This window comes from Scyliorhinus torazame, chromosome 3 (assembly GCF_047496885.1).
Source record: "Scyliorhinus torazame isolate Kashiwa2021f chromosome 3, sScyTor2.1, whole genome shotgun sequence".
Lineage (NCBI taxonomy): Eukaryota > Metazoa > Chordata > Chondrichthyes > Carcharhiniformes > Scyliorhinidae > Scyliorhinus > Scyliorhinus torazame.
Genome location: NC_092709.1, coordinates 228,010,142 through 228,038,026, shown reverse-complemented (window position 1 = coordinate 228,038,026; position 27,885 = coordinate 228,010,142). Strand labels below are relative to the sequence as shown.

Genomic DNA, 27,885 nt, shown 5'->3' with positions numbered 1-27,885 from the left:
ACGAGATACCCCCAAAACAAATTTGCCCCAGACTTTTGAACTGGCTTTGTCATGTTTGCTTTTGTCATTTCATTCTCAAAGTTTTAGTAGCTAACCCAGTGAATTTTTTTATTTATTATCTTACGGGATGTGGGCATCAGTGGCTAGGCCAGCATTTGTTGCCCACATCTGATTGCCCTTGAGAAAGTGGTGTGAGCTGCCTTCTTGAATCACTGCAGTCCATCTGGTGTAGCTACACCCGCAGTGCTGTTAGGATGGGAGTTGCAGCATTTGACCCAGCGACATTGAAAGAACAGCGACATAGTTACATGTCTGGATGGTACGTGACTTGGAGGGGAACTTTCAGGTGGTAGTTCCCACGCAACTGCTACCCTTGTCCTTCCTGGTGGTAAAGGCTGTGAGCTTGGAAAATGCTGTCAAAGGACCATAGGTAAGTTACAGCAGTGCACTTGTAGATGGCACGCAGTGCCATATACTTTGATTCCAGTTAACTGATCCTTTGGACTCCCTTTCTTTATTGAAAGGTGTGTAAGCTGTAAATGTGAATCCTCAATAATGAACTTGTTTAATGATACACCAAGGAAAGCATAAAAAAGTACGTATGCATCATCTTTACTTTGATCTGACATGTAGGCTATATATAATGAGGGGTAATAGAGGGTCGTATGTAACTATCATCAGGATAAAATGCTTTTACTGCAGATGGTAAAGCACATAAATATCAATAAATACTCTATGCAATAAATAGCTAAATTAGAAATGTGTTAATAAAATTAAGAGCAATGACATCTGGACACAACCATGTCATCAAATGCTGTAAGTGTTAATTTGCTATTACTGTTAAAATGCAGGAGGGTTAGTGGTTCATAGGCTGCAGGAACACAACAGGGTGCAGGAATAGCTCCATTAGAAAGATGATTCATCTTTGATTTGATTAATGTATGCATTGTGGCAAGTTTGTACTTTTGAGGACAAGTGCCATCACAGTAAAAAGCATTGTAACTTAGAGGGGCCCGAATCCAGTCTGACCATCCAATCTCTGCAAAAGATACATGTAATGACCGCCTACAACACTGTATTTGATTTCTCTGGCAGTCCTCAGTGTGGCTTTCACGACGTGTGCGGACTTCTTTAAAAACCTTGTGCATTTCTATTTCCAGTTCTGCTTCAATGGTTACTTTGTCTTCAGGATCGTGTTTGTGACTAGAAAACCAGGGAAGCAACTCAAGTTCAAGGCCATAATTTTCCTGTGGGTAGGTTATCCAGTATTGCACAGTTTTTCGAATGTCAAACATTTCAGCCGTCTCATTATTTGATGCAGTGACTTTAGAGCCAAGGAAATGGAGCTTTAATTCTTTCCCTTCACTTGCTGGCTTGAGCAACTGGTAGATTTTCACAAGCAGCCGGTTTTCAGTCCTCTGTTTCTGATGTAGATTTGCATTCTGTTGTAAACGTTTGTAGATTTTAAGTTCCCCTCTCAAAATCTTTACTTTTGGAGAGACAAGCCTGTTCTTAGCAATGGAAACATTAAAGTGAAGTCGCTGTTTATTGCTGGTCAGATCATTTGTTCTACTGGTGCTTTCCAAAACTGTCCCTGTTACAAACATAAAAGAAATATACATTATTCAGTAGTTTATGGTGGATTTTCCTTGTAATCTTCTATTTCATTTTCTATAGCCTCAAGGCTATGCGTCTCCCCCTTCGAACAAGATTGGGCTGGGCACCTGCCTACCTCCATGGAATTGCAAGTCAGCACCTGTCAGCTGTGGCTTAGCTGCTATCACACATGTCTCGGAGTCAGAAAGCTCCATGTTCAAGTAAACATTCCAGGGCTTAAGCATAAAAATCAAGGCTCACATTCCAGTGATGGAGTGCTGCGCTGTTGCAAGTGCTGTCTTTCAGATGAAATAACTTGTAGCCCTGACTGCCCTCTAAGATAAATGTAAACGATTCCATGGCACAATTTAAAGAAGAGTAGGAGAGGTATCTGAGCCAATATTGAACTCTCAGTTGGCATTGTCAAAACAAATTTTCTGGTTATTATCCCATTGTTGTATCTGGGAGTTTGCTGATTGCAAATTGACTGCTACATTTCCTGTATCACAATAATCACTACACTTCATACAATCATAACATTTATAGTGCAGAAGGAGGTCATACGGCTCATCGAGTCTGCACCGGCCTTTGGAGTGAGCACCCTACTTAAGCCCACGCCTCCACCCTATCCCCATAACCAGTAACCCCACATAACCTTTTTTTGGACACCAAGGGCAATTTATCATGTCCACCTAACCTGCATATCTTTGGAGCAAACCGGAGCCCCCGGAGGAAACCCACGCAGGCACGGGGAGAACGTGGAAACTCCGCACAGACAGTGACTCAAGCCAGGAATCGAACCTGGGATCCTGGAACTGTGAAGCAACTGTGCTAACCTCTGTGCTACCATGCTGCCCTACTTCAAAAGTACTTCATAGGCTGTAAAATGCTTTGAGGTGTCTGGTCATTGTGAAAGTGCTATATAAATGAAAGTCTAACTTCTTTCGAAGTATTTTTCTTTTTTTTCTTCTGTGGCTTTGCCAAAGGTATCACTTTGCTCAGAATGTCAGTTGTTGACAACACTTTTTTCTCTGAGTCAAAAGGTTGGGGGTTTATATCACTCCAGAGACTTGAGTGCAAAATCCTAGGCTTATACCCCAGTGCAGTACATGTTGAACATGCACGGCCAGATTCTCCTCCGTTCCTGAGACCAAGTGTTGACTCCAGGGTTGGATTTGTGGCTTTCTGTGACAGCAAAACCGGCACCGCACCCGGACCGATTCAATGACCGTTGAGGGGCTCACACCAGCACCATGTGGAACACAATCGATTCCAATGAGAAGTAGTGCGGGATTCGCCAGTTCCAGGATTGGCACTCAGGAGGCTGACAAGCTGCAGCTGCATATACACACTTCACTCCCCACACACTCATCCCAGCCAACAAGTTGGCAGCAAGACGCGCGGCCCCGAGATTTACCAACACGGAACTGGAAACTGCTAGATGCCGGGAGGACAGGCAGGCAACCCTGTACCCCAGGATGGGAAGGAAGCTGCCCACCCCATGGGCTACATGAGTCGGACTGTCTAATACTGTGTGTTTTCTGTGTTCCCCAGCGGAGACCTCAGGGTGGTCAGGGACAGAGCAGTGTGGCCCCCTGCCCCCTCCCTTGAAACTGGGCACCTTGGCACTTCCAGGCTGGTGCCTTGGCACTGCCATGATGCCGAGGTGGCACTGTAAAGCCAGCAGGAGCACAGCCAACAAGGTGCCTGGGTGCCACGGTGGCACTGCCAAGGGTCAGGGTCTGAGGGGGCGCATGCCCATGAAAGGAGGGTGGAGGGGGGAATGAAGAGTGGAGGGGGGCACAGGGCAGGTATGATGAGGTCTCTGGAAGATTGGGGGTGAAGGATGGGCGTTCTGGAGGGGTTGGGGGCTGAAAAGGGGTGTGGGAAGGCCTGAAATAGAAGTCCTCAGCGACCCCATAGTGGAGTGTCATCACTTGGGGGAGTGTGAGGTAATGCCCATGTGTTGGGGGGTGACATTACCCTTGGGTGGGGGTGTGGGGGACCCACAAGCCCACTTAAGAGTTCTGGGCACCCTTTCAAAATGGTAGTCCGATCTCTGAGGAGCCGGGTTGAGTTGAGCTCCCCAGGGATGAAAATAATTCTAAGTGTGGGCTTCACCGGGGAGAAACACCCCAGTGTCCAAAAAAGTGATTAAGTGTGATCAGATAGTGGAGGGGACTCGCTGACTGAGTCGGGCAGAAACTCCCATCAAAATCCAGCGCAAATGACACTTAACAACGTTTCTACTAGATCATGCCCCATATCTCGGTAAATAAATGCAGGAACTGTTAGATGGGGCGGAGGGTGTAAGTTGGGATCCTGCTGCCTCTATGCCTCCCCCCTCCCCCCATTAAGTCTGAGGCAGAAAGGTCTCCAGGTAGCCTTCAGTCTTCCTTCCCGGACACCAATTGGGGTCCTATTGTAAGGGTCTCGTCCAGTCACTGCTGGTATTCAATCAGTGATGGCTGGGGGGCTGGCCATGCAGCGAGACTGTTAGGTTACTGGACCAAACCCCAACATTTGTTAGGCTATCGGACCAAACCCCAACATTTGTTAGGGCACTGGACCAAACCCCAACATTTGTTGGAACGTTGGACCAGATCCCAACATTTGTTAGAACATTGGACCAGATCCCAACATTTGTTAGAACATTGGATCAGATCCCAACATTTGTTAGAACATTCGACCAGATCCCAACATTTGTCAGGATACCACTACTAACTCCAATTAAGCAAACTAATACAGTTCAAATGCCACTTATAAATAAAGTTAACAAACAGATTACTTGCTTAGTTGTGTAGAGACATTTGGAGAGAGGGACATTTTCATGACAAGAACTAGTACACCTCTGCTTAACCTAGCAGCAGTTGGCAAAACTGCTGTTCAACTTAAAATTCTTGTCTTGTCAGACTCAAATCTTCTGGCACACTGAGAAACTACAGACAGACCTGGCTCCTCCCATCAATTACATCATCTGTATCCCACTAATATGGCACATGACCTGCTGAGCTTCTTCTTTTATTTTTATTGTTTTTTTATAATCTTTATTGTCACAAGTAGGTTTACATTAACACTGTAATGAAGTTACTGTGAAAAGCCTCTAGTCGCCACATTCCAGTGCTGGTTCAGGTACACAGAGGGTGAATTCAGAATGTCCAAATTACCTAACAGCACGTCTTTTGGGACTTGTGGGAGGAAACCAGAGCACCCGGAGGAAACCCACGCAGACACGAGGGGAATGTGCAGACTCCACACAGGCAGTGGCCCAAGCTGGGAATCAAACCTGGGACCCTGGAGCTGTGAAGCAACAGTGCTACCCAATGTGCTACCATGCTGCTAGGACTAAATGCAACCACTCATAAATTATCTACTTTCCAGGGAATCACTAGCAATCACAAAAATTTCTATATGTAAACAAGTAAATGGTTAAAATAAATCACGGCTTCACCTTTTAAGGCTTCTTAATTTTACACCATCAGGCACACAGTCTGGATACCTTAACCTAGGTTCTTAAAACCCTGAATGTAACAGATATAAAATGCAATATAAAAAACAATTTCTTGGTCGCAATCTACCTGAATGGGGATAGAGTCCCATAGCGCAAGATTAGCCGGGTGTTTCCCGGTGCTCGGAGTGCTGAGAAACATCCCGCTATCTAACTCCCATTCAGGTAGATCGGGGCTTCAGCGGGGAATGCCCTTACGGGGTCACATTTAGTACCGTTTTCTGTGCTGAGGAGCTCCGCTCGCCCGGACTCTTCAGTGCAACGAGATATCGGAATGGCGTCCCGATCTCTCAAGTCCCCAATGTGACCCCCATACACCCCCCAAGCCCCAACCCATAATAAGGAGGTCTCTGGAACCCCAACCCGCATCCACACAGGGCACATCCCAGCACAATTACCACTGTGCAAAAAATGCCATCTTGGCACATTGGCAGTGCCAGCCTGGCACCCTGGCAGTGCCCCTGCCTGGGCCTTCTGGGCATTTTGGCAGTGCCATGCTAAAATCCAGGTGGCACTTCCAAGGTGCCAGGCTGCCACTGCTAGGGTGACAGGCTGGCAGTGCCAGGGTGCCCAGATGGCACCAGCAGTGCCAGGGTACCACCCTTCCATGGGGGAATGCACCTGGGTTCCATCAATCACCTGAAAGACCTCCATGAGTGCAGATCCATTTGGTGCCCATTTGTGAAGACCAGCACTGTATGGCACTCGCCCAAGGTCTCCAGGGCGAGGGAGTTAGAACGCACGCCTTGGTTAGATCCCAGGAACACATATTAGAGTGAGACTAGCTACCTCACTCTAATGTGCAAATACGCAGAAAGTGATCATGCCCACAATGGGCAGGATTCACATTGTGACATCTCGCAAGATCGCGTTAGATCACATGAGGCGTGGTAAGTGGTAGATCCCGGAAATAGGATCTCCCGGCATCTACTGGTTGCATTGCGCCATGCTGCACTGCTTTTCGAGCGCAAGACAACCGGTAGATCCCGCCCTATATTCATCACAAGACATGGGAACATAGAAGCAGGAGTAGGCCATTCGGCCTGTTGAACCTGCTGCATCTCTCAATTAGGTCATGGCTGATCAAACTCAACAGCACTTTCCTGCACTACCCCATATACATTTATTAGTATCCAGAAATCTATCAATTCCTATCTTGAGCATGCTGAATGATGAGCTTCCACAGCACTCTGAGGTAAAGAATTTCAAAGATTGGACTTACCAGCCAGGTGAATCATTCTATCTATATCTACTGGGTCAAGCCCCATAAGAATATTATATATTTCAATGAAATTACCTCGCTCTCATCAAAACCCGAGAGAATACAGGCCCAGTTTCCTCAAACACTCTTCATAAAACAGTTCCGTCATCCCAGGGATTAGTCTGGTGAACCTCTATTGCATTCTCTCTACAGCAAGTATATCTTTTCTTAGATCAGGTGACCAAAACTGTAATAATACTCCAGGTGCGGTCACATTAAGTCTCTATACAATTTCTTCAAGATATCTTTATTGTTGTACTCAATTCCCCTTGCAATGTTGGCCAGCATACTATTTGCCTTCCTAGTCCCTTGTTGTACTTTTTAGTGCGTGCCAACCTTTAGTGAGTCATGTAAAAGGACATCCAAGTCCCTTTGGACATTAAGACTTCCCATCTCTCAATAAAATAGTCTCTCTTGCTATTTTCTCTACCAAAGTGCATAACTTCACATTATGCACATAATATTCCATCTGCCATGTTCTTACCCATTCACTTAGCCCTCCAAGTCCCCTTGAAGCCTCCTTGCATCCTCCTCACAACTCACATTCCTAGCTTTGTGTCATCAGCAAACTCGCGACCCTTAAGGTCGCCCCACCCTCGCTCTTCGCTAACCTCACCCCGGACTGTAAGCCCGTCACCACTAGGAGCAGACGATACAGTGCCCGGGACAGGGCCTTTATCAGGTCGGAGGTCCAGCAACTCCTACGAGAGGGGATCATTGAGGCTAGTACCAGCCCCTGGAGAGCCCAAGTGGTGGTCGTCAAGACTGGGGAGAAGCACCGGATGGTCATCGACTACAGTCAGACGATCAACTGGTCCACGCAGCTCAATGCGTACCCCCTCCCCCGCATATCTGACATGGTCAATCAGATTGCGCAGTATCGAGTCTTCTCCACAGTTGACTTGAAGTCCGCGTACCACCAGCTCCCTATCCTCCCGGAGGACCGCCTCCGAAGCAGACGGCCGCCTCTACCACTTGCTCAGGGTTCCCTTCGGCGTCACCAATGGGGTCTCGGTCTTCCAGTGAGAAATGGACTGAATGGTTGACCAGTACGGGCTGCGGGCCACGCTCCCGTACCTAGATAATGTCACCACCTGCGGCCATGACCAGCAGGACCATGACGCAAACCTCCGGCATTACCTCCACACCGCTAATCTCCTTAACCTCTGTCACCCGGGCGTCACCCGTTTTTTTCATTTTATCAAGGCTCGCAACCTGCCTTACTCCATCGAGGTCAGGACCTTGACCAGGGACTGCCAGATCTGCGCGGAGTGCAAACCGCACTTCTATCGGCCAGACAGAGCACACCTGGTAAAGGCCTCCCGCCTCTTTGAGCACCTCAGCATCGACTTCAAAGGGCCCCTCCCCTCCACTGACCGTAACGTGTACTTCCTCAACGTTGTTGACGAGTACTCACGATTCCCCTTTGCCATCCCGTGCCCTGATATGACCTCTGCCACCCTCATCAAGGCCCTGCACAGTCTTTTCACCTTGTTTCGGGTTCCCCACCTACATCCATAGCGATCAGGGTTCCTCCTTCATGAGCGTCGCGTTGCGTCAGTTCCTGCTTAGCAAGGGCATCACCTCAAGCAGGACGACCAGCTACAACCCCCAGGGAAACGGACAGGTGCAGAGGGAGAACGCGACGGTCTGGAAGGCCGTCCTTCTGGCCCTACGGTCTAGAGGTCTCCCAGTATCCCGCTGGCAGGAGGTCCTTCCCACTGCGCTCCACTCCATCCGGTCGCTCCTGTGCACTGTCACCAATGAGACCCCTCACGAACGTATGTTTGCCTTCCCTAAGAAGTCCACCTTAGGGGTCTCGCTCCCGTCCTGGATGACAGTCCCAAGGCCTGTCCTCCTCCGGAAGCATGTGAGGAGTCATAAATCGGAAACCCTCATCGAGAAGATCCTGCTCCTCCATGCCATCCCACAATATACCTACATGGCACATCATGACGGGCAGCAGGACACAGTCTCCCTCCCGGATTTGGCACCTGCAGGTTCCCCAGCGACCATCACCACCACCCCCGACCCTACACCGTCTGCCTCCACCACTACCCGGCTACTTTGAGATTTGGCGCCCGCAGGCCCACTGGCGACCATTACCGCCACCCCCGCTCCGACACCACACCCCCCTCCACCGACTCAACTACTAGGCGAAAAAGAAGACAACATGCTCCCGGACGCACAGGTCTCGACACCGGTGCCCACACCACAGCCGGGACTGAGGCAATCATGACGGAAGGTCAAAGCCCCCGACAGACTCGACCTTTAAGTCCACTTCACCCCCGCTGGACTCTTTTTTTTAACAGGGGGTGAATGTGGTAAACCACTGTTAGTGTATTATAATGTATTGTGGTAAACTGTTACTGTACTACATGCATTGTTGTAAACCACTGCCTGATGGCTCCGCCTCCCCTCGGGCTCGGTATAAAGGTGGCTGACCTCCGGCCCTACCCCAGTTAGGGATCAGTGGCCAGGAGGCTTTCTGTTTACCTTATTAAAGCCACAGTTTTGTTCACTACTCGTCTTGTGTTAATTGATGGCACATCAACGCCCATGGGTCGAGCGTGGCGGGTGGAATCAAATCTGGCAGCGAAGGTGGCAGCCCACACTGGTCACACATGGCAGGTGGCGCGGCAGATGGGGGCGGTCCCGACAGACAACAGGCAGCGCTGCTTGGTCTAGGAACTTTAGGGACAGACCGGGCCTGGCCGACTTTGGCTAAGTGGCCCTTCCTCCCACACCCGTTGCAAATCCTGTTCCGTGCAGGGCAGCGTTGTCTGGGGTGCTTACCCTGGGCACAAAAGTAGCATTTTGGGCTTCCGGCATTGGAGGGCTGCTGCACGGCACAGGCTTGCGCCGCACTTGAGTCGGGTGATGGCGGCGCCCATGACGTCCACGAGAGTGCCGCGTGGTCGGAGGTGTAGGCCTCCATGTTCTGGAAAGCCACTTCCAGTGGGTTTGAGAGCTGCACTGCCTCTGGGAGGCCGAATATACCCCCTTCTAGCAAGCCCTGGTGGATGTAATTGGATTTAATGCCCGCGACATAGGCGTCCCTGATCAGCAGCTCCGTGTGTTGGACAGCCGATACCGCCAGGCAGGCACAGTTCCGGCCGAGTACCCGCAAGGCACGCAGGAATTCAGCTTGTGCTTCTCCGGGGCGTTGTCGCCTCGTGGCAAGGAGGTGCCTGGTGTACACCTCGTTTACTACCTTTACGTACTGTCCCTTCAGCAGCATTATCGCCTCCGTATACATTCCGTCTCTGATTAGAAGGAAAACTTGCGGGCTCACCTATTGAAGCTTTTGGAGGTCGGTGACGTTGTTGGTGGACGATCCGAGGTAAGCTTCAATGCAGCTTAGCCAGTGCTCAAATGTCGCAGTGGCGTCGGCTGCTTGTGGATCCAGCTCCAGGCGATCAGGCTTGAGTGATGAATTCATCTTAAAAGCTTAGCTTATTAAGTTGATGTGCCATCAATTAACACAAGACGAGTAGTGAACAAAACTGTGGCTTTAATAAGCTAAACAGAAAGCCTCCTGGCCACTGATCCTGAACTGGGGCAGAGCCGGAGGTCAGCCACCTTTATACCGAGCCCGAGGGGAGGCAGAGCCATCAGGCAGTGGTTTTCCACAATACATGTAGTACAGTAACAGTTTACCACAATACATATAATACGCTAACAGTGGTTTACCACAATAACTTCACACTATGTACATAATACTCCATCTGCCATGTTCTTACCCATTCACTTAGCCCGCCCAAGTCCCCTTGAAGCCTCCTTGCATCCTCCTCACATCTCACATTCCCACCTAGCTTTGTGTCATCAGCAAATCTAGAAAGATTACATGTCTTTACATCCAAATCGTTAATTATAGATTGTGAACAGTTACTGAACCTTGTGATATCCTAGATCCTCTTGGGGATCCTACACCTTGGGCTCCTCTCTTCAGCAGCAATCCCAGTAGCTGCCTCTGACACTTTCCTAGTGCTGTCAGGATTGATGAATCTGCCGCCCATTCAAGTCCCACTCCAATCTCATCAGTTTGCCCCGCAGCACTTCATGGCTCCACCTCCAACCCCCTACACTGCAACCACCCCCAACCTCCCAGACCGCACCCCTGATCCCCCACACCACACTCTCCCAGCCCCCCACACCGCATCCCCACCTCCCATAATAGGTTTGACTGTAGCAGAGGTTTTTTGGGGTGAATTTAGAGAGGATATGCTTTGCCAATGCTGCAGGAATCCCACTATTTATGCTTTCAGATTGTAAAGATTTGGTCAGACACTTTTTAATTTAAATGGAGAGCAAAATAATGTTTTTTTTAAATTTAGAATACCTAATTATTTTTTTCCAATTAAGGGGCAATTCAGCGTGGCCAATCCACCTACCCTGCACATCTTTTCGTTGTGGGAGCGAAACCCACGCAAACATGGGAGAATGTGCAAACTCCACGCGGACAGTGACCCAGGGCCGGGATTGAACCCGGAACTTTGGCGCTATGAGGCAGGAGTGCTAACTACTGAGCCACTGTGCTGCCCAACATAAGTTTATTGAGACTATTTCCCAAATGAAAAAAAGACTAGGCAAATTGCAACCACCATTCATACGTCACACACATCCACCTGGGCACACACACCTACACAGATGGCAGAATAAGAGGATAGGCTTAAGGATCTTTTACAGATCATGAAAGAGATAAAACACAAAGGAGTATATTGTTAGTTGATTTTTGGCTGTCCTCAATACAGTGATTCTATGTTGCAGCTGTTTTGTTCAATTGTCATCATGGGTGTAGTTATATGGAGCAGATTTCCACATTTTCATCCCAAAAGATATTGGTTTGCAGTATAATTCTCTTCCCTGGATGGTTTCTTTACAAATCCAGGCAAAATACTGCCAAGAGAGACAGAGAGGACAAATGGCTTGAGTTTCAGTACTAGAATGGCTTCAGTTCCAGATCTATCTCCCCCCTGCCCCCTATCCCTGTCCCCTGCCTGGGATAATGGTCTTCCATGGAGCTTCGCTCCCAGTTACCTGACTGACCCGGGTATAGATGCTGTTTTCCTTCTTGCACGGGTGTCCTGGACCCAAAGAACCTAAAAAAGCCGATCTGCACATGTGCAGCTTGTACCCCATCTGCACATGTACAAACCTCTGAGGCCCATTAGGAGTTAAAGTTCCCAACTTCTGCTCTCAGTGTTAAGGTATATTTAACTTTCATTACAAAATTGTAAAGCCAACAGGAGATGGAGTCTTTCAAACGTGCTGAGGGGTTAAGTGACTTTTCTTTCCATCCCACTTTCTGGATACAAGCTGTGCATTACAGCTGCCTGGGCAGTCTCCATTGTCTTGGGGTTCCAGTTTTTATTTAAATCTATCCAACCAGAAAAAGTACAATTACAAATTGTATCGTTAAAAAAAAGCACACCGTAGTAGCAGATTATAGTATTAGTGGTCTTCCCTGGGCTGCAACATTAGAATGAGATGCAGCAGAAACGGCAAAGAAGAAGAGGGGGAAGGAGAGGGAGAAGTGTTGTCAGTACGAGGACTCATGCGCCGAGGGTCTTTAGTGACCATTTTTCCCACTTGCACCTAAGTCAGGAACAAAGCATATGGTGGCTGTGCTTCACCAAAGAGATGATCACAGAACTGTGCCATGTCTTGGAGGCAGCTCTGCAGCCTCAGTACAGGGTGAGGACATTGCTTCCAGTGTCTGCAAAGGTGACCAAAGTGACAGAAGAAACATCTCATAACTTACTGTCTGTTACTGCACCTTGAGGTGACAGAGGTCCATATGCCAAGTGAGGGGACTTCATTGTCTTCTGTCTGAATGGAAAAGCAAGAGGAGCACACATGTAGCGTGGCCATGATAGTCTTCCTCTTGAGACAGGATGCCATTTACAGCATTGGTGAGTGGAACCAGAAATGCAATTGCTGAGTATGCAGTTGGTATGCAACCATGCTTGCCATATCATACTTGTAAATGCCTGCTATCCTAGCTGCAGTCATGGTTCATTTATGCTGTGCTAGTCCGCTGTCCCAGCACTCCTCCAACCAACATGTCAAATCAAAAAAGAAAAGACTTGAATTTATATAGTGCTTCCGCAACCACAGGGGCTAGATCTTCATGCGGCATCAGGAACGCAACATTTCAATGAGTTCCATATCCTGGCCCGCACCCGAGCTGAGTTGCTATTGCAATGCTATTTTTAAATTTTAAAATGGCCTAATTAGTCAGGGGGTGAGCTGGGCACCCAATTACAGGTGTGGGCACCTCCAGCAGGTGGGAGCTGTTTACTTGGCACCAATGGAAAAGACAGGCAGCAGCTCATGTTAAGGCCACCGCTGGCTTGCTGAGTTGAGCAGACAGCTCCTCGGAAGGCGAGGGTGAAAGCGACCATGGATGACAAGGTTTGAGTGCAGCACTCAGGCCATCACCAGGTGACTCCTCAGATTTCAACTCCGAGGAATTGAAAACCACCAAGTCCCTGCAGCACAACATGTCTGTTTGACCTCGCTGGGAACATATTTTAAGTTCCAAACTCAAACAGATGGGCCTCTTACTGAGCTCGTTAATGAGCTTAAGAGGCTGTTAATTATCAGTGAGTGCATTTCCCACACCCTCCTTATCCCGCCCCACACTCCCAACCCCTCTGCCAGCCCTTTGGAAATATGAAGCTTTACCAGAGGGATTGGGATTCTAATACAACCACCCACACTGCAATTTTCAAAGGCCGCTCCCACTGGGTAGCAGCCCCACGGCCCGTTGAAAATTCCTGGGGATGGACTTCCGGTTGCTGCTATGCTGAGCTAAGTCGCACGTTCGGCAACTCCCACCAGAAACGGACTTTTGGGCTCTTTTGAGGGGACCCAGCGGCATTTGTTCTACGGTTCCCAGTGTGGGAAGGTGACAGTACGATTTCCCCGGCACTGTATGGATTGGACCAGGAGTGGAGCAGTGAAAAAAGTAATTCTGGTGCAGCGAAAAGTGCGAGGGAGGAAAGCCAAGATGGCGGCGAGTGGAGACCAGGCAGCGTGGGCGCAGTGGGCGCAAGAGCAGCAGGAGTTTCTCAAGCGCTGCTTCACGGAATTGAAAGCAGAGCTGCTGGAGCCGATGAAGGCTCCGATCGACAAGCTGTTCGAGACCCAGAAGGCCCAAGGGGTGGCGATCCGGGAGGTGCGGCAGAAGGCCTCGGAGAATGAGGATGAGATATTGGGCCTGGCGGTGAAGGTGGAGGCGCATGAGACGCGGCATAAGAAATGGCAGGAGAAGTTCGAGGACATGGAGAATCGGTCGAGGAGGAAGAATCTGCGGATACTGGGTCTCCCGGAGGGAGTGGAGGGGTCAGATGCTGGAGCATATGTGGTCACGATGCTGAACACGTTGATAGGCGCGGGTGCTTTCCCGAGGCCCCTGGAGCTGGATGGGGCCCACCGAGTCCTGGTGAGGAGGCCCAAGTCTAACGAGTCGCTGCGGGCGGTATTGGTGCGGTTCCACCGCTTGGTGGACAGGGAGTGTGTCCTAAGATGGGCAAAAAAGGAGCGGAGCAGCAGGTGGGAGAATGCAGAGGTCCGTATATACCAGGACTGGAGCGCGGAGGTGGCCAAGAAGAGGGCCGGGTACAATCGGGCTAAGGCGGTTCTGCATTGGAAGGGGGTGAAATTTGGGATAATGCAGCCGGCGCGACTGTGGGTCATGTTTAAGGACCGACATTTACTTTGAGATGCCGAAGGAGGCGTGGACCTTTATTCAGGCCGAACAGTTGGACACGGACTGAGGGTCGGTTGTAAGGGGAGGTCGCGAGGGGCTACTGTGGTTACTGTACTTTGTGCGATATTGGGGGATGTTCTGGTCTGTTCTGCATTGTTTCCTTGGGTGCTGGGTGGGGTAGGGTGAATTGGTTTGAAGGAGGGGTTTCGTGAGAGTGTGGGCATCGGTAGTTGGAAGGACGGGGCCCCGTTGGGGGGAGGGGAGACGGGAGGCCCAAGGTGGGGAGCTGGGATTAGGCCGCAAAAGGGAGATGCGCGAGAGAGGGCGGGGCTGGTCTGATGGAAAGCGCAGGCTTTTTCCCGCGCTAGGGAAGGAAGGGGGCAGGGCCGGGGGGAGAAGGGCGGTGTTGGAGAGGAGCGCCCGCTGATGGATGCGGCGGGGGGGGAGAGACTACCACACTGGGGGGTCAATGGAGTGGCGGAAGTGGCCGGGGTCAGCAGGAGTCAGCTGACTTACGGGAGTGGTATGGGGGGAGCAACGCAGCTAGGGGGGGTACCGAGTTTTCCACTCGGGGTTGGACGCAAAGAATCGAGGGGTAGCGATTTTGGTGGGGAATCGGGTGTCGTTTCAGGAGGTAGGTGATGGTGAGTGGCAAGCTGCAGGGGGTGTGGGTGGTATTAGTGAATGTATATGCCACGAATTGGGACGATGCCGGATTTATGCGCCGCATGTTGGGCCGGATTCCGGAGGCAGGGAGCTTGATAATGGGGGGGGGACTTCAACATGGTACTGGATCCAACATTGGATCGCTCCAGGTCCAGGACGGGTAAGAGGCCGGCAGCGGCCAAGGTGCTGAGGGGGTCTATGGACCAGATGGGAGGAGTGGACCCATGGGGGTTTGTCAGGACGGGGGCCAGGGAATTTTCTTTTTTTTCCCACGTCCATAAAGCCTACTCCCGGATACACTTCTTCGTTATGAGCAGGGCACTAATTCCGAGGGTGGAGGGCACGGAGTATTCGGCCGTAGCCATCTCAGACCATGCCCCACATTGGATGGAGCTGGAGCTAGGGGAGGAGAGGGACCAGCGCCGCTGTGGCGCCTGGATGTGGGCTTGCTGGCGGATGAGGAGGTGAGCGGGCGGATCCGGGGGTGTATTGAAAGCTATCTAGAGGCTAACGATAATGGGTAGGTGCAGGTGGGGGTGGTCTGGGAGGCGCTGAAGGCAGTGATTAGGGGAGAGCTAATCTCCACTAGGGCCCACAAGGAGAAGAAGGAGAGGAGACAGAGGGAGAGATTGGTGGGGGAGATTTTAAGGGTGGATAGGAGGTATGCAGAGTCCCCGAGGAGGGACTACTCAAGGAGCGATGAAGCCTCCAGGCCGAGTTTGACCTGTTGACCACCAAGAAGGCAGAGGTGCAGTGGAGGAAAGTGCAAGGGGCGGTGTATGAATACGGGGAGAAGGCTAGCCGGATGTTGGCACACCAGCTTCGGAAGCGGGAGGCAGCGAGGGAGATTGGGGGAGTTAGGGATAAAGGGGGGAACACGGTGCGGAGTGCGATGGGAATAAGTGGGGTATTTAGAGACTTTTATGAGGGGCTGTATAGGTCTGAGCCCCCGACGGAGGAGGGGGGGATGTGTCTATTTTTGGATCGACTGAGGTTCCCGAGGGTGGAGGAGGAGCATGTGGCTGAGCTTGGGGCAACGGTAGGGCTGGAGGAGCTGACTAAGGGGCTGCGGAGTATGCAGGCGGGGAAGGCACCGGGGCCAGATGGGTTCCCGGTGGAATCTTACCGGAAGTACATGGACCTGCTGGGCCCTCTATTAGTGAGGACTCTCAATGAGGCGAGGGAGGGGGGGCCCTACCCCCGACCATGTCCAGGGCACTGATCTCGCTGATCTTGAAGCAGGACAAGGACCCATTACAGTGTGGGTCGTATAGGACAATCTCTCTCCTCAACGTGGACGCGAAGCTGTTAGCGAAGGTGTTGGCTACCAGAATTGGGAACTGTGTCCCGGGGGTGATTCACGAGGACCAGACGGGTTTTGTTAAGGGAAGGCAGCTGAATACCAATGTGCGGAGGCTCCTTGATGTAATCATGATGCCTACAGTGGAGGGGGAGGCGGAGATAGTGGCGGCGATGGACGCGGAGAAGGCCTTCAATAGGGTGGAGTGGGGGTATCTCTGGGAAATGTTGAGGAGGTTTGGGTTTGGGGAGGGGTTCATTAGTTGGATTAGGCTACTTTACGAAGCCCCGGTGGCGAGTGTGGCTACGAATCGGAGGAGGTCGGAATACTTTCGGCTGTACCGGGGGACGAGGCAGGGGTGTCCCTTATCCCCTTGCTATTTGCATTAGCAATTGTGCCTTTGGCTATGGCTCTAAGGGAGTCCAGGAACTGGATGGGGCTGGTCCGGGGGCGGGGGGGGGAATATCGGGTTTTGTTGTATGCCGATGACCTGTTACTGTATGTGGCGGACCCAGTGGGGGGGATGCCGGAGGTGATGAAGATCCTCAGGGTGTTTGGGGACTTTTCCGGGTATAAGCCCAACGTGGGGAAGAGTGAGCTCTTCATGGTACACCCAGGGGACCAGGGAAGGATAGACAAGCTTCCACTGAAGAGGCGGAAAGGAGTTTTCGGTATCTGGGGATCCAGGTGGCCAGGAGCTGGGGGGCTCTACACAAGCTCAACTTGACGAGGCTGGTGGAGCAGATGGAGGAGGAGTTTAAAAGGTGGGATACGCTGCCACTCTCCTTGGCGGGTACAGTCGGTGAAGATGACAGTGCTCCCGCGCTTCCTTTTTATATTCCAGTGCCTCCCCATCCTGATCCCTAGGCCTTTTTTAAACGGGTCAGTAGGAGCATCATGGGATTCGTGTGGGTGAAAAAGACCCCGAGAGTGAGAAGGGTGTTTCTGGAGCGGAGTAGGGACAGAGGAGGGTTAGTGTTACCTAATCTGTGTGGGTATCACTGGGCTGCCAATGTGCGATGATACGCAAGTGGGTAATGGAGGTGGAGGGGGCGGCGTGGAAGAGGCTGGAGATGGCGTCCTGTGTGGGCACGAGTCTGGGAGCACTGGTGACAGCACCGCTGCCGCTCCCGCTGACTAGGTACACCACGAGTCCGGTGGTGGCGGCGACTTTGAAAATTTGGGGGCAGTGGAGGCGTCACAGGGGTGAGGTAGAGGCTTCGGTTTGGTCCCCGATCCGGTAGAATCCATCGGTTCGTCCCGGGGAGAGTGGATGGAGGGTTCCTGAGCTGGCACAGGGCAGGAATTAGAAGGCTGGGGAACCGGTTTTTAGATGGGACGTTTGTGAACCTTGTGGCGCTGGAGAAAAAATTTGGGCTTCCCCCCGGAAATGCCTTCAGGTACATGCAGGTAAGGGCGTTTGTAAGACGGCAGGTGAGGGGGTTCCCGCTGCTTCCAGCACTCAGGATCCAGGATAGGGTGCTCTCGGGGGTGTGGGTTGGAGAGGGCAGGGTCTCGGCGATCTACCAGGAAATGCAGGAGGAGGAGGAGACCTCGGTGGAAGAACTAAAGGGTAAATGGGAGGAGGAGCTTGGGGAGGAGATAGACGAGGGTACATGGGCGGACGCCCTGGGTAGGGTTAATTCTTCCTGCTCTTGCTCCAGGCTTAGCTTGATACAATTTAAGGTTCTTCACAGAGCGCATATGACAGGGGCGAGGCTGAGCAGGTTCTTTGGGGTGGAAGACAGGTGTGGGAGGTGCTCGGGGAGCCCAGCAAATCACACCCACATGTTCTGGGCATGCCCGGCGCTGGATGGGTTCTGGAGGGGTATTGTGAGGACGATGTCTAAGGTGAACACCCAGGTTAAACCGAGCTGGAGGTTAGCACTATTTGGGGTATTGGACGAGCCGGGAGTGCAGGAGGCGAAAGAGGCCGGTATTCTGGCCTTTGCTTCCCTGGTAGCCCAGTGGAGGATTCTGCTACAGTGGAAAGATGCGAGGCCCCCGAGCGTGGAAGCCTGGATCAGCGACATGGCAGGGTTCATTAAATTGGAGAGGGTAAAATTTGCTTGAGAGGGTCTGTGCAAGGGCTCTTCAGGCGGTGGCAACCGTTCCTAGACTTTCTAGTGGGGCGTTAGGAGGTGGTCTGCAGCAGCAGCAACCCAGGGGGGGGGGGGTACTTTGGGTTTTCTACTGTGTTTATTATTGCTTAATGGGGGATTTGTATATTGGGGAAATTCGTGATGTAGTTGTAAGATGTTTATTTATGTGTTCTTTGTTTTTCTTTTTTCGTAAGGGTTTGTTGAAAATATGTAAAAATTTGAATAAAAATATTTCTAAAAAAAAAAATTCCTGGGGATGTCCAAAACATTTTGCAGAGAATTAAGTACTTTTGCAGTGCACTCACTTTTGTGATGCAAGAGCACCCTCAATTTCAAGAGCCTATCCATTCTACACCTTGCTGATGAATCCCTAGTTGCAGGTCACTCATAAAGAACAAAGAGAACAAAGAACAGTACAGCTCAGGAACAGGACCTTCAGCCCTCCAAACCTGCACCGATCATGATGCCTATTTAAACTAAAATCTTCTGTACTTCTGGGGTCCGTATCCCTCTGTTCCCATCCAATTCAGTATTCGTCGAAATGTCTCGTAAATACCACGATCGTATCTGCTTTCACCACCTCCCCCAGCAATGCGCTCCAGGCACTTACCACCCTCTGTGTATAAAAACAAGCCTCGCACATCTCCTCTATATGTTCCCCCTTGCACCTTAAACCTATGTCCCTTTGTAATTGACTTTTCTACCCTGGGAAAAAGCATCTGACTATCCATTCTGTCCATGCCACTCATGCCCAACATTTCCACGCTTCTGTGTGACCGCCTGAAGTTCACGTGGGTGCACATATCTGAGTTATTGACGACAAGTGTCCAATCCAGTGACTGTATTTCTTGCTCCTCAGTCTTTTCTCCCTCAAGCCTTTAGCCTTCCATTCCAATTGTTAGTCAGGTAGCACTTCTTGTGTCATCTTCTTCTTCAATGATCACTCCCTAACGAGTATGATTGTCCACCTAAGAAACTTTGAGTTACTGGTCATGGGTTCTGTGGGTTCTTGCATGGCTGATGAGCCCAATCTTAGAGCCACGTCTTCGACTGCACCTTTGGCAGCTGTTTCCGGGAGGTGGGATCGATCCTTGGACTCTAGTTTACTGTCATCCTTTCTCAAGCTCATTTTTTGGGACACCTCTTGCTGTCGAGTGTCCTCGAAGAATTCTGACCCTTCAATCAGGAGGTTCCTCCAAGTAGGTCGCTTCTGAACAATGGTCTCTCAGACATTTACATCTATGTTGCATTTCTTGAGTTAAGCCTTCAGTGTGTCTTTGAAGCGCTTCCTTTTTCCTCCTCTTGTTCGAAACCTTCCTTGAGCTGGGCGAACAAGATTTGCTTTGGCTGTCAAACTCTGACATCCTAAGCACCTGGCCGGTCGAGGGAGATGGTTTTTGATGATCATGGTCTCGATGCTGGTGCTCTTGGCTCCTTTAAGGATGCTAATATTAGTACGCCTGTCCTCCCAGCTGATGCAGTGAATCCATCTCAGGCAGCATTGATGGTACCTCTCCAGGGCCTTGACATGTCGTCTGTACATAGTCCAAGCTTCTGAGCCATATAGAAGAGTTGAGGGGCCAACTGCCTTGTATACACGGATCTTGGTGTTAGCAGATGTTGCAGTCACCAAAGACTCTCGTCTTTACAGTACGAAGTCTTACAACACCAGGTTAAAGTCCAACAGGTGTGTTTCGATGTCACTAGCTTTCGGAGCGCTGCTCCTTCCTCGTCTTTAGGCATCCAAAAGAGGTGCTCGCAGATTGGATATGATGTTGGATCGCCACATCAATGTGAGCCTTCAATGAGCGAGGCTCCCCAAGTATGGGAAACGTTCCACGTTTGGTCGCGTTTCTCCATTTATCTTGATGGAGGAAGAAACCAGATCTTGTCCTGTGGCGGGTTTTCTTGAGTCTTCTTGAGGTTGAGGCTGGACAGGTTCTTTGGTATGTTTCTGAGAATGTGTCAAGCATGGCTTGGAGATTCTCTTCTGGGGGAATGGACATGGAGGTGTAATCCACAGACTGAAGTTCCACGAGCGATGTCAATATCGTTTGTTTCTTGGATTTCAACCAGTTGAGGTTGAAAATATTTCCGTCCCTGCTGTAGATGTCCACTCCACTGGGAAGCTCATTCTTGACAAAGTAAAGGGTGGTGGCGATGAAGATGGAGAAAAGGCTGGGGACGATCACAATTTCCTGTTTGACTCTCTCATTTCCATTGGGGAGGACTGTCGCCAACATCTTGTGGAGGATTTGGACGATGGTTTTTTTTTGAAAATCTTTTTATTGGCATTTCTCATATTTATAAACAGTTGTTGCTTATATACATTACAATTTTCTTGCCAGTGCTAATTTGCTTTATTTTATGGAGAGGTTTGTTTTGTCCTTCATTTAACTAACTGTACGTACATTTTGTTGCCCTCTGGATCGGTCTATGACATCCCCCCTTCCGAGAGGTCAGCGAGTCAGTCTGCACGCTTGGGTAGTGCTGCTGATCGCCAGCTGAGCAGGATTCTCTGGCGTGCGATTAGGGAAGCGGAAGCAAGGGCGTTGGCCCCCTTCCCCATGTGTAGCTCTGGCTGCTCCATACCCTGAAGATTGCCACTGTTGGTCCTGGCTTCACACTCACCCCCACAACCTTGGACATTGCCTCGGAGAAGGCTGTCCACAACCCAGTAAGCTTGGGGCAAGCCCAAAACATGTGAGTGTGGTTGGCTGGGCCCCTCTGGCACTGTTCACATTTGTCCTCCACCTCCGGGAGAACCTGCTCATTCGGGTTCTGGTCAGATGTGCTCTGTGCACCACTTTAAGCTGCATTAGGCTTAGCCTTGCGCAAGAGGAGGTGGAGTTCACCCTGCTCAGTGCTTCGCTCCAGAGTCCCCATCCTACCTCTGTCCCCAGTTCGTCCTCCCATTTTTGTCTGGTCCCGTCCAGTGGTGTTCGAGCTCTGTCCAGTAGCTGTCCGTATATTTCCCACATAGCCCCCCTTCTCGCTGCTTGTGCCTATCAGGTCCTCTAGTAGTGTGCTTTCTGGGGCCCCGGGGTACCCTACAGTCTCTTTGTGGAGGAAGTGCTTTATTTGGAGGTGTCTCAATTCCTGTCCTTTTGTTAGTTTCCACTTCCTCGTCAGTTCCTCCAGTGTCGCCAGTTTGCGCCCTACGTAGAAGTCCCCGACCGTCAGTGTGCCCCCGTCCCGCCTCCATCGTTTGAAGGTGGTATCTAGCATGGCTGGGGGGAATCTGTGATTGCCGTAGATGGGAGCCATGGGGGACATTTTGGTTATCCCGAAGTGCTGTCTCAACTGGGCCCACATTCTCAGCGTGGACGCTACCACTGGGCTCGTTGTGTACCTCACTGAGGAGGATGGGAATGCTGCTGTAGCCAGGGCCCGGATGGTTGTTCCTTTACAGGATGCCTCCTCCCATTTGTACCCAATCTGAGTCGGGTTCTTGTACCCATCCCTTCACTGTTTCTGCCGTTGCTGCCCAGTGGTAGTATTGTAGGTTTGGTAGAGCCAGGCCCCCTCTGACTTTTCCTCTTTGCAGTGTCGGTTTGGGAATTCTCGGGTTTTTACCCCCCCCCCCCCCCCCCACACACACACACACACAAACGCCATGGGTTTGGACGATATTGATGAATTTCTCTGGACTGCCGGCCTTTGACAGGGTCTTCCATAGCACTTCCTAATTGAGTCGAAAGCCATGGTTCGATCGATGAAGGCCAGATAGAGTGGTTGATGATGCTCCTGGATTTTTCTTGAAGTTGCTGAGCAAATCATATCTGCTGTTCCACAATTTGGTCAGAAGCCACACTGGCTTTCTGGAAGAATTTCTTCAGAGACTGAGAGAAGGCGATGAGTGAGGATTCGCGCAATGAGCGCGATGCGGAGTAGGGAGATTCTTTGGTAATTCCCACAGTCCGCTTTGTCTCCTTCCTTGAAGATGATGTGATGACAGCATCCCTGAGGTCGGCAGGAATTTCTTTTCTGTCCCAGATTTCCAGGAACAGCTGATGGAGATGATGGGTGATCTCTTCTCCTCCAAGTTTAAAAATCTCCACTGGAATCTCGTCCACTTCTGCTTTTCCATTGATGTAATTAATGGCGGCTTGACTTCGCTTGGTGGGAGGCCAAGATCATCTTTGATTGGGAGTTGGGGGATTTCACAAACATGTCCTCATCTATGATTGTTTCACGGTTTTGAAGTTCTTTGAAGTGCTCTCTCCATCTGTGTCTGGGGTTCTGTCCTTACTCTGCACTGGTTTGAGTCCTAAGGTGTTGGGTCCATATATGGCCTTGGTGGCACTGAAAAAGCTCCGGGTGTCGTGCCTGTCAATGAGGTGTTGCAGCTCCTTAGCTTTCTCAGTCCAGCATTGGTTCTTGATTTCCCTAGTTCTTCTTTATACCTCCACCTTGGCTGCTTGATGAGCTCTCCTCTTTTTTATGTCATTTTGCCAGTTGCAGAGAGCTTTTCAATTCTTCTCGAAATGTTCTTGGATGGTGTGGTCGTTCTCATCGAACCAGTCTTGGATGTTTCCTGGTCTTGTAGCTGATGGTTTCTTCACAGCTTGGGATGATGGCTGCCTTCAGTTCTTTCCAGTTTTCCACCACTCCATTACAATGGACACTTTGGAGATTTTGGTGAAGTGATTGTTGGATGTTCATGAGCATGCTTGGATCTTGAAGGCACTCAACACTGATTTTTGTTTCTGAGCTGTTTCTTCACCTTCTACTGCTTCTGGTGGCGTTTGATGGACATGGAGGAGTGGATGAGTCAGTGGTCTGACCAATAGTCACCTGCACTGGTCATCGCTTTGGTGATGAGGGCAGCCTTTTGGTCTCAGGATTGGTTGATGACAAACTCAATCATGTGCCAGTGCTTTGATAGTGGATGTCTCCAGGAGACGTTGACCTTGTCTTTTTAGCAGAAATGTGTGTTAGTGATGACAAGCTGCTGTTCCGTACATTCAGTGAGCAGGAGAACCTCATTGGAGGTGCAATTCCCAACTCCTTCCTTTCCGATGGTTTCCTTCCACAGTTGGGAAACCTTTTCAACACTGGCGTTGAAGTCCCCAAGGAGGATGATCTTATCTTCCTTCGGAATGCTGGAGAGCATGGTGTCCAAGGTGGAGTAGAAGCCTTCTTTGGACTCATCATTGGCATTAAGGTTGGAACGTAGGCACTGATGACCATTGCCTGCTGGTTCCTGGCAAGTTGTAGATGGAGGGCCATGAGGTGCTTGTTGATGCCGACAGGGAACTGAGATTCGGTTGACAAATTTGTTCTTGATGACAAATCCAGTTCCATGCATCCTGGCTGATCCTTGGGTTTTCCTCTCCAGAAGAAGGTGTAACCACTGCCATCTGCCCTCAGCTGTCCTTCACCTGCTTTTCAGGTCTCTTGCAGGGTGGCGATGTCAATGTTGAAGTGTCTGAGTTCACTTGAAACAGGGGCAGTTCTCCATTCCATTCGATTGTTTTCTCATTATCCATGAGGGTGCCTAGGTTCCAGTTGCTAAAACTGAATTGAACAGGTAGATGGGCCGCTGGATGTGGGGACGGAACAGACTATTTTTAGGGCACCTTTTCTAGCATTTTCCATGTGGCGGATGTGCAGAGTGGATCCTGAAGAGGGCTGCTCAGTCGTGAAGAAAGCTTCCAAATGCTCTCCTCTTCCACGAGCGAGACAACTGAATCAAACTCCACTGTCTATGTGCTGGTCGAAAGCTAGGGACTTCCAGATCTCACGGTCCTGACCCCGTCATCTCTCGCCAATCATCGCAGGCTGGCCTGTGTGGGGAATGTGTTGGTTTCCTCTAGGTATACACCTGGTGCAGGACATCTTTTAAAGTGTGTATGCCTTTGCACATCCGCAGACACGAACATACCGTCATCCTCCATGAATTCAACGCACTGCTGGCCATGGCACCATTGAAGGCTGCTCCAATTACTTCCAGCACCATCTCTTCCATTGGGATAAAGTCATACAGCCATACCTGCAGTCAGTTAGCTGCTGCTGCCTATTATGGGCCACCCTGTCCTGTAAAAGTGATGGAAGTGTGTTAGTGAGTCTGACGCAGTGTGTTTGGGTGATGGGCCTGCCACAGTTGAATAGCTGGCAGTATGTCCAAGCTATGAGATGTAGGAATGTGCCTTCCAACAGCGTTTAGTTTCTGAGGGAGAGGTAAAGTACGCGGGTGAGAGGAACGAGTCACTGTTGATAGAGATTGTTGGTAGCTGTCTGAAGGACATATGGTGATTGAAATGGTGCATGAAGTGAGTGGAGCAGTTGCTAAGATTTGGCGTGTGAGCATGCATTCACTGACCTTGACAATTCATGTGAGGGCATTAAACTTTTTTCAGCACTGCATCCCAGGCTTCGGGCTTTGCCTGCTACAGCTGCTTGCTCCAACTGTCTTCTCAGCACTTCAATCAATCAGAAATGCTCTCAGTATCTTCCTGCTTCCCTTATTGGATAAATGTGAATTAGCTTCCCCCAAAGACAAGGGATTCTCAATGAAAAATGCACTCTTAGTGAAGTGCGACAGAACCATTTAAGTAGCACTGGGGAAATCTTCATATTTCCTTTATGGCCAGTTGACACAAGAATACTAAAGGAATCAGGCTGTCCCAGTATCCACACGCAAGTGAAAAACTGTAAGAGTAAAACTATAAGCCTCCAAGGTAAATTGAAGAAAATCACTGACCACCTGCACACCGCACTCAAAGCACAGCTACTGAACCCGAAGCTTATTATAAACTGGTCAATGACCAGCAGCAACAAAACTTGGATTAAAAAACAAACAAAACACCTCCTGCAATCCACAGGACAGGTCCTACTCTGAGAAGGTGATCATGGGACCATTCTGTGAATTTCAGCAGTCGATATGGTAATGGTTCTTCCAGAATGGTAAGGAATTTTTACTGACCCAGTGATATATATTTAAGTCCCAAATGGTGTCTGAGATGGATGCAGAACTGGCTAGGTCATAGAAGGCAGAGAGTAGCAATGGAAGGGTGCTTTTCTGATTGGAGGGCTGTGACTAGTAGTGTTTCGCAGGGATCAGTGCTGGGACCTTTGCTATTCGTAGTATATATAAATGATTTGGAGGAAAATGTAACTGGTTTGATTAGTAAGTTTGCAGACGACACAAAGGTTGGTGGAATTGCAGACAGTGATGAGGACTGTCAGAGGATACAGCAGGATTTAGATCATTTGGAGACTTGAGAGATGGCAGATGGAGTTTAATCCGGACAAATGTGAGGTAATACATTTTGGAAGGTCTAATACAGGTAGGGAATATACAGTGAATGGTAGAACCCTCAAGAGTATTGACAGTCAGAGAGATCTAGGCGTACAGGTCCACAGGTCACTGAAAGGGACAACATAGGTGGAGAAGATAGTCAAGAAGGCATACGTATGCTTGCCTTCATTGGCCGGGGCATTGAGTGTAAAAATTGGCAAGTCATGTCGCAGCTGTATAGAACCTTAGTTAGGCCACACTTGGGAGTATAGTGTTCAATTCTGGTCACCGCACAACCAGAAGGATATGGAGGCTTTAGAGAGGGTACAGAAGAGATTTACCAGGATGTTGCCTGGTATGGAGGGCATTAGCTATGAGGAGAGGTTGAATAAACTCGGTTTGTTCTCACTGGAACGACGGAGGTTGAGGGGCGACCTGATAGAGGTCTACAAAATTATGAAGGGCATAGACAGAGTGAATAGTCAGAGTCTTTTTCCCAGGGTAGAGGGGTCAATTACTAGGGGGCATAGGTTTAAGGTGCAAGGGGCAAGGTTTAGAGTAGATGTACGAGGCAAGTTTTTTTACACAGAGGGTAGTGGGTGCCTGGAACTCGCTGCCGGAGGAGGTGGTGGAAGCAGGGACGATAGTGACGTTTAAGGGGCGTCTTGACAAATACACGAATAGGTTGGGAATAGAGGAATACGGACCCTGGAAGTGTAGAAGATTTTAGTTTAGATGGGCAGCATGGTCAGCGCAGGCTTGGAGGGCCGAAGGGCCTGTTCCTGTGCTGTACTTTTCTTTGTTCTTTGTTTTTATTGACTTGAAATATAACTTGAAGATGATGTTCCCATGAGATTGCTCCTCTTGCCCTTCTCAGCGGAAGAGGTTGAAAGAAAGGGAGGTATCATCAAAATAAACTTAGTGACTTGCTTACTGCATCCTACATAGCTTCTGCTGTGACAGTGTGGTGGTGGTGGAGGTTGTGCCAACTGAGTCCAATTCCCTGATCCATTTCCCTGTTCCAGACATTTTTAAAAAATCAATTTCCAAACCTCAACGTTCTTCTGGTGTTTTAATGTATTGGAGTAGCTCTGCTGTAGTATTGCCTGAATTTTCTAAGTTGGTGGTTGTGAACTCCCTCTTGCTCAGATTTTGTTGGGAACCCTCCCGGAAAACGTAAAGGACCCTAACCCAAGAAAATGAGTCAAGATCAGGAAAGTAGACGAAAGTAGACGGTCTTTACCCTCCAAGGGCTGATTCAGGAAAATTCCCGCTAAAAAGCCCGCGATTCTCGATAAATCTACAGTAATACCATTATATACATTCACCCAATTGAAGGAATATCATCAATCAAAAACAAATGTAACCCACACAGCACTGAAATAATCTGCTTCAGAAATGATTAACTTGTATCCCTTGTTGAAATTACCACGAGTGATTAATTTATGTCTTACGTAATCTAATCTGGTGGTGTCAAATGACAGTTATGAACAATCTGAGTTTGAATGTCAGTTTAACTTTCCAATATTTGACCTAAACTGACAAAACAAATAAAGCCCTCATCATCGAAAAACACAGAAATCTGAGTTTATTTGTTAACATGAAGACAATTAAAGTGCATTTTGCAATCTTTAAAAATATTTTTATTCAAGGCATTTTCACATATACACATATACAAAATATCAGAAAACACAAAAACTCTCCTACTCCAACAGCTCTTTCTTTCTCATGGTACTCCTCATCTGCTGATCCATGCACCAGCCGCACCAGAGGAGTATTACCTTCCCTGGGCACTCCTGCACCTTTTGCCCTCAAATACTACACTCTTCGGACGGGGAAAGACCAACAGCATCCACCTTGAACCGAAGCCACCAAATTTGCGAGCACTCACTCCAATACCACCACCAGAAGTCGCCTTGCATTTTGCAATCTTTATTATATGATAATTTGCATGTTCTGATCATGTTTCAGAGATTCCTGCAAAGCACTGTGGCACAATGGTTAGCATTGCATCCCCACAGCGCCAGGGACCCAGGTACAATTCCAGCCTTAGGTAACTGTGTGGAGTTTGCACTTTCTCCCTATGTCTATGTGGATTTCCTCCGAGAGCTCCAGTTTCCTCTCACAGTCCAAAGATGTGCAGGTTAGGTGGATTGACCATTAGTCTCCAAAGATGTGCAGGTAGGTGGGTTATGGGGTTACGGGGATAGGGCTGAGGAGCAGGCCTAGGTACGGTTTTCTTTCAGGGGGTCGGTGTAGACTCGAGCCAAAAGGACTCCTTCTGCACTGTAGGAATGCAATGGCTCTAAAGTGACACACTATCATTTGCAGTTGAATCAAATTGTGTGTTTGAAATAAATACAGCTGGTCTAGTGAGGTGAATAAACTTCCATTATTTGCCCTGATATGGACTTCTGTTTGCAAACAGTAGCAGAAAAAAGTCTCTAAAGATAATTCAGCTTTTTTAAATAAATAAACAATAAAATTAGCTG

General features: G+C 49.5%; 1 protein-coding gene across 1 annotated transcript in view; it reads right to left on the bottom strand.

Annotated features, from left to right (window-relative positions):
• Window positions 1-615: 615 nt before the first annotated feature.
• The window catches only part of LOC140409579 (bone morphogenetic protein 2-like), a 43,875-nt gene continuing 16,605 nt past the window's right edge, over window positions 616-27,885 (bottom strand). The window contains exon 2 of the mRNA XM_072497948.1: window positions 616-1,594. Coding sequence (XP_072354049.1) covers window positions 774-1,594 — 821 coding nt within the window. The 3' untranslated portion in view covers window positions 616-773. The remainder of the gene's footprint in view (window positions 1,595-27,885) is intronic.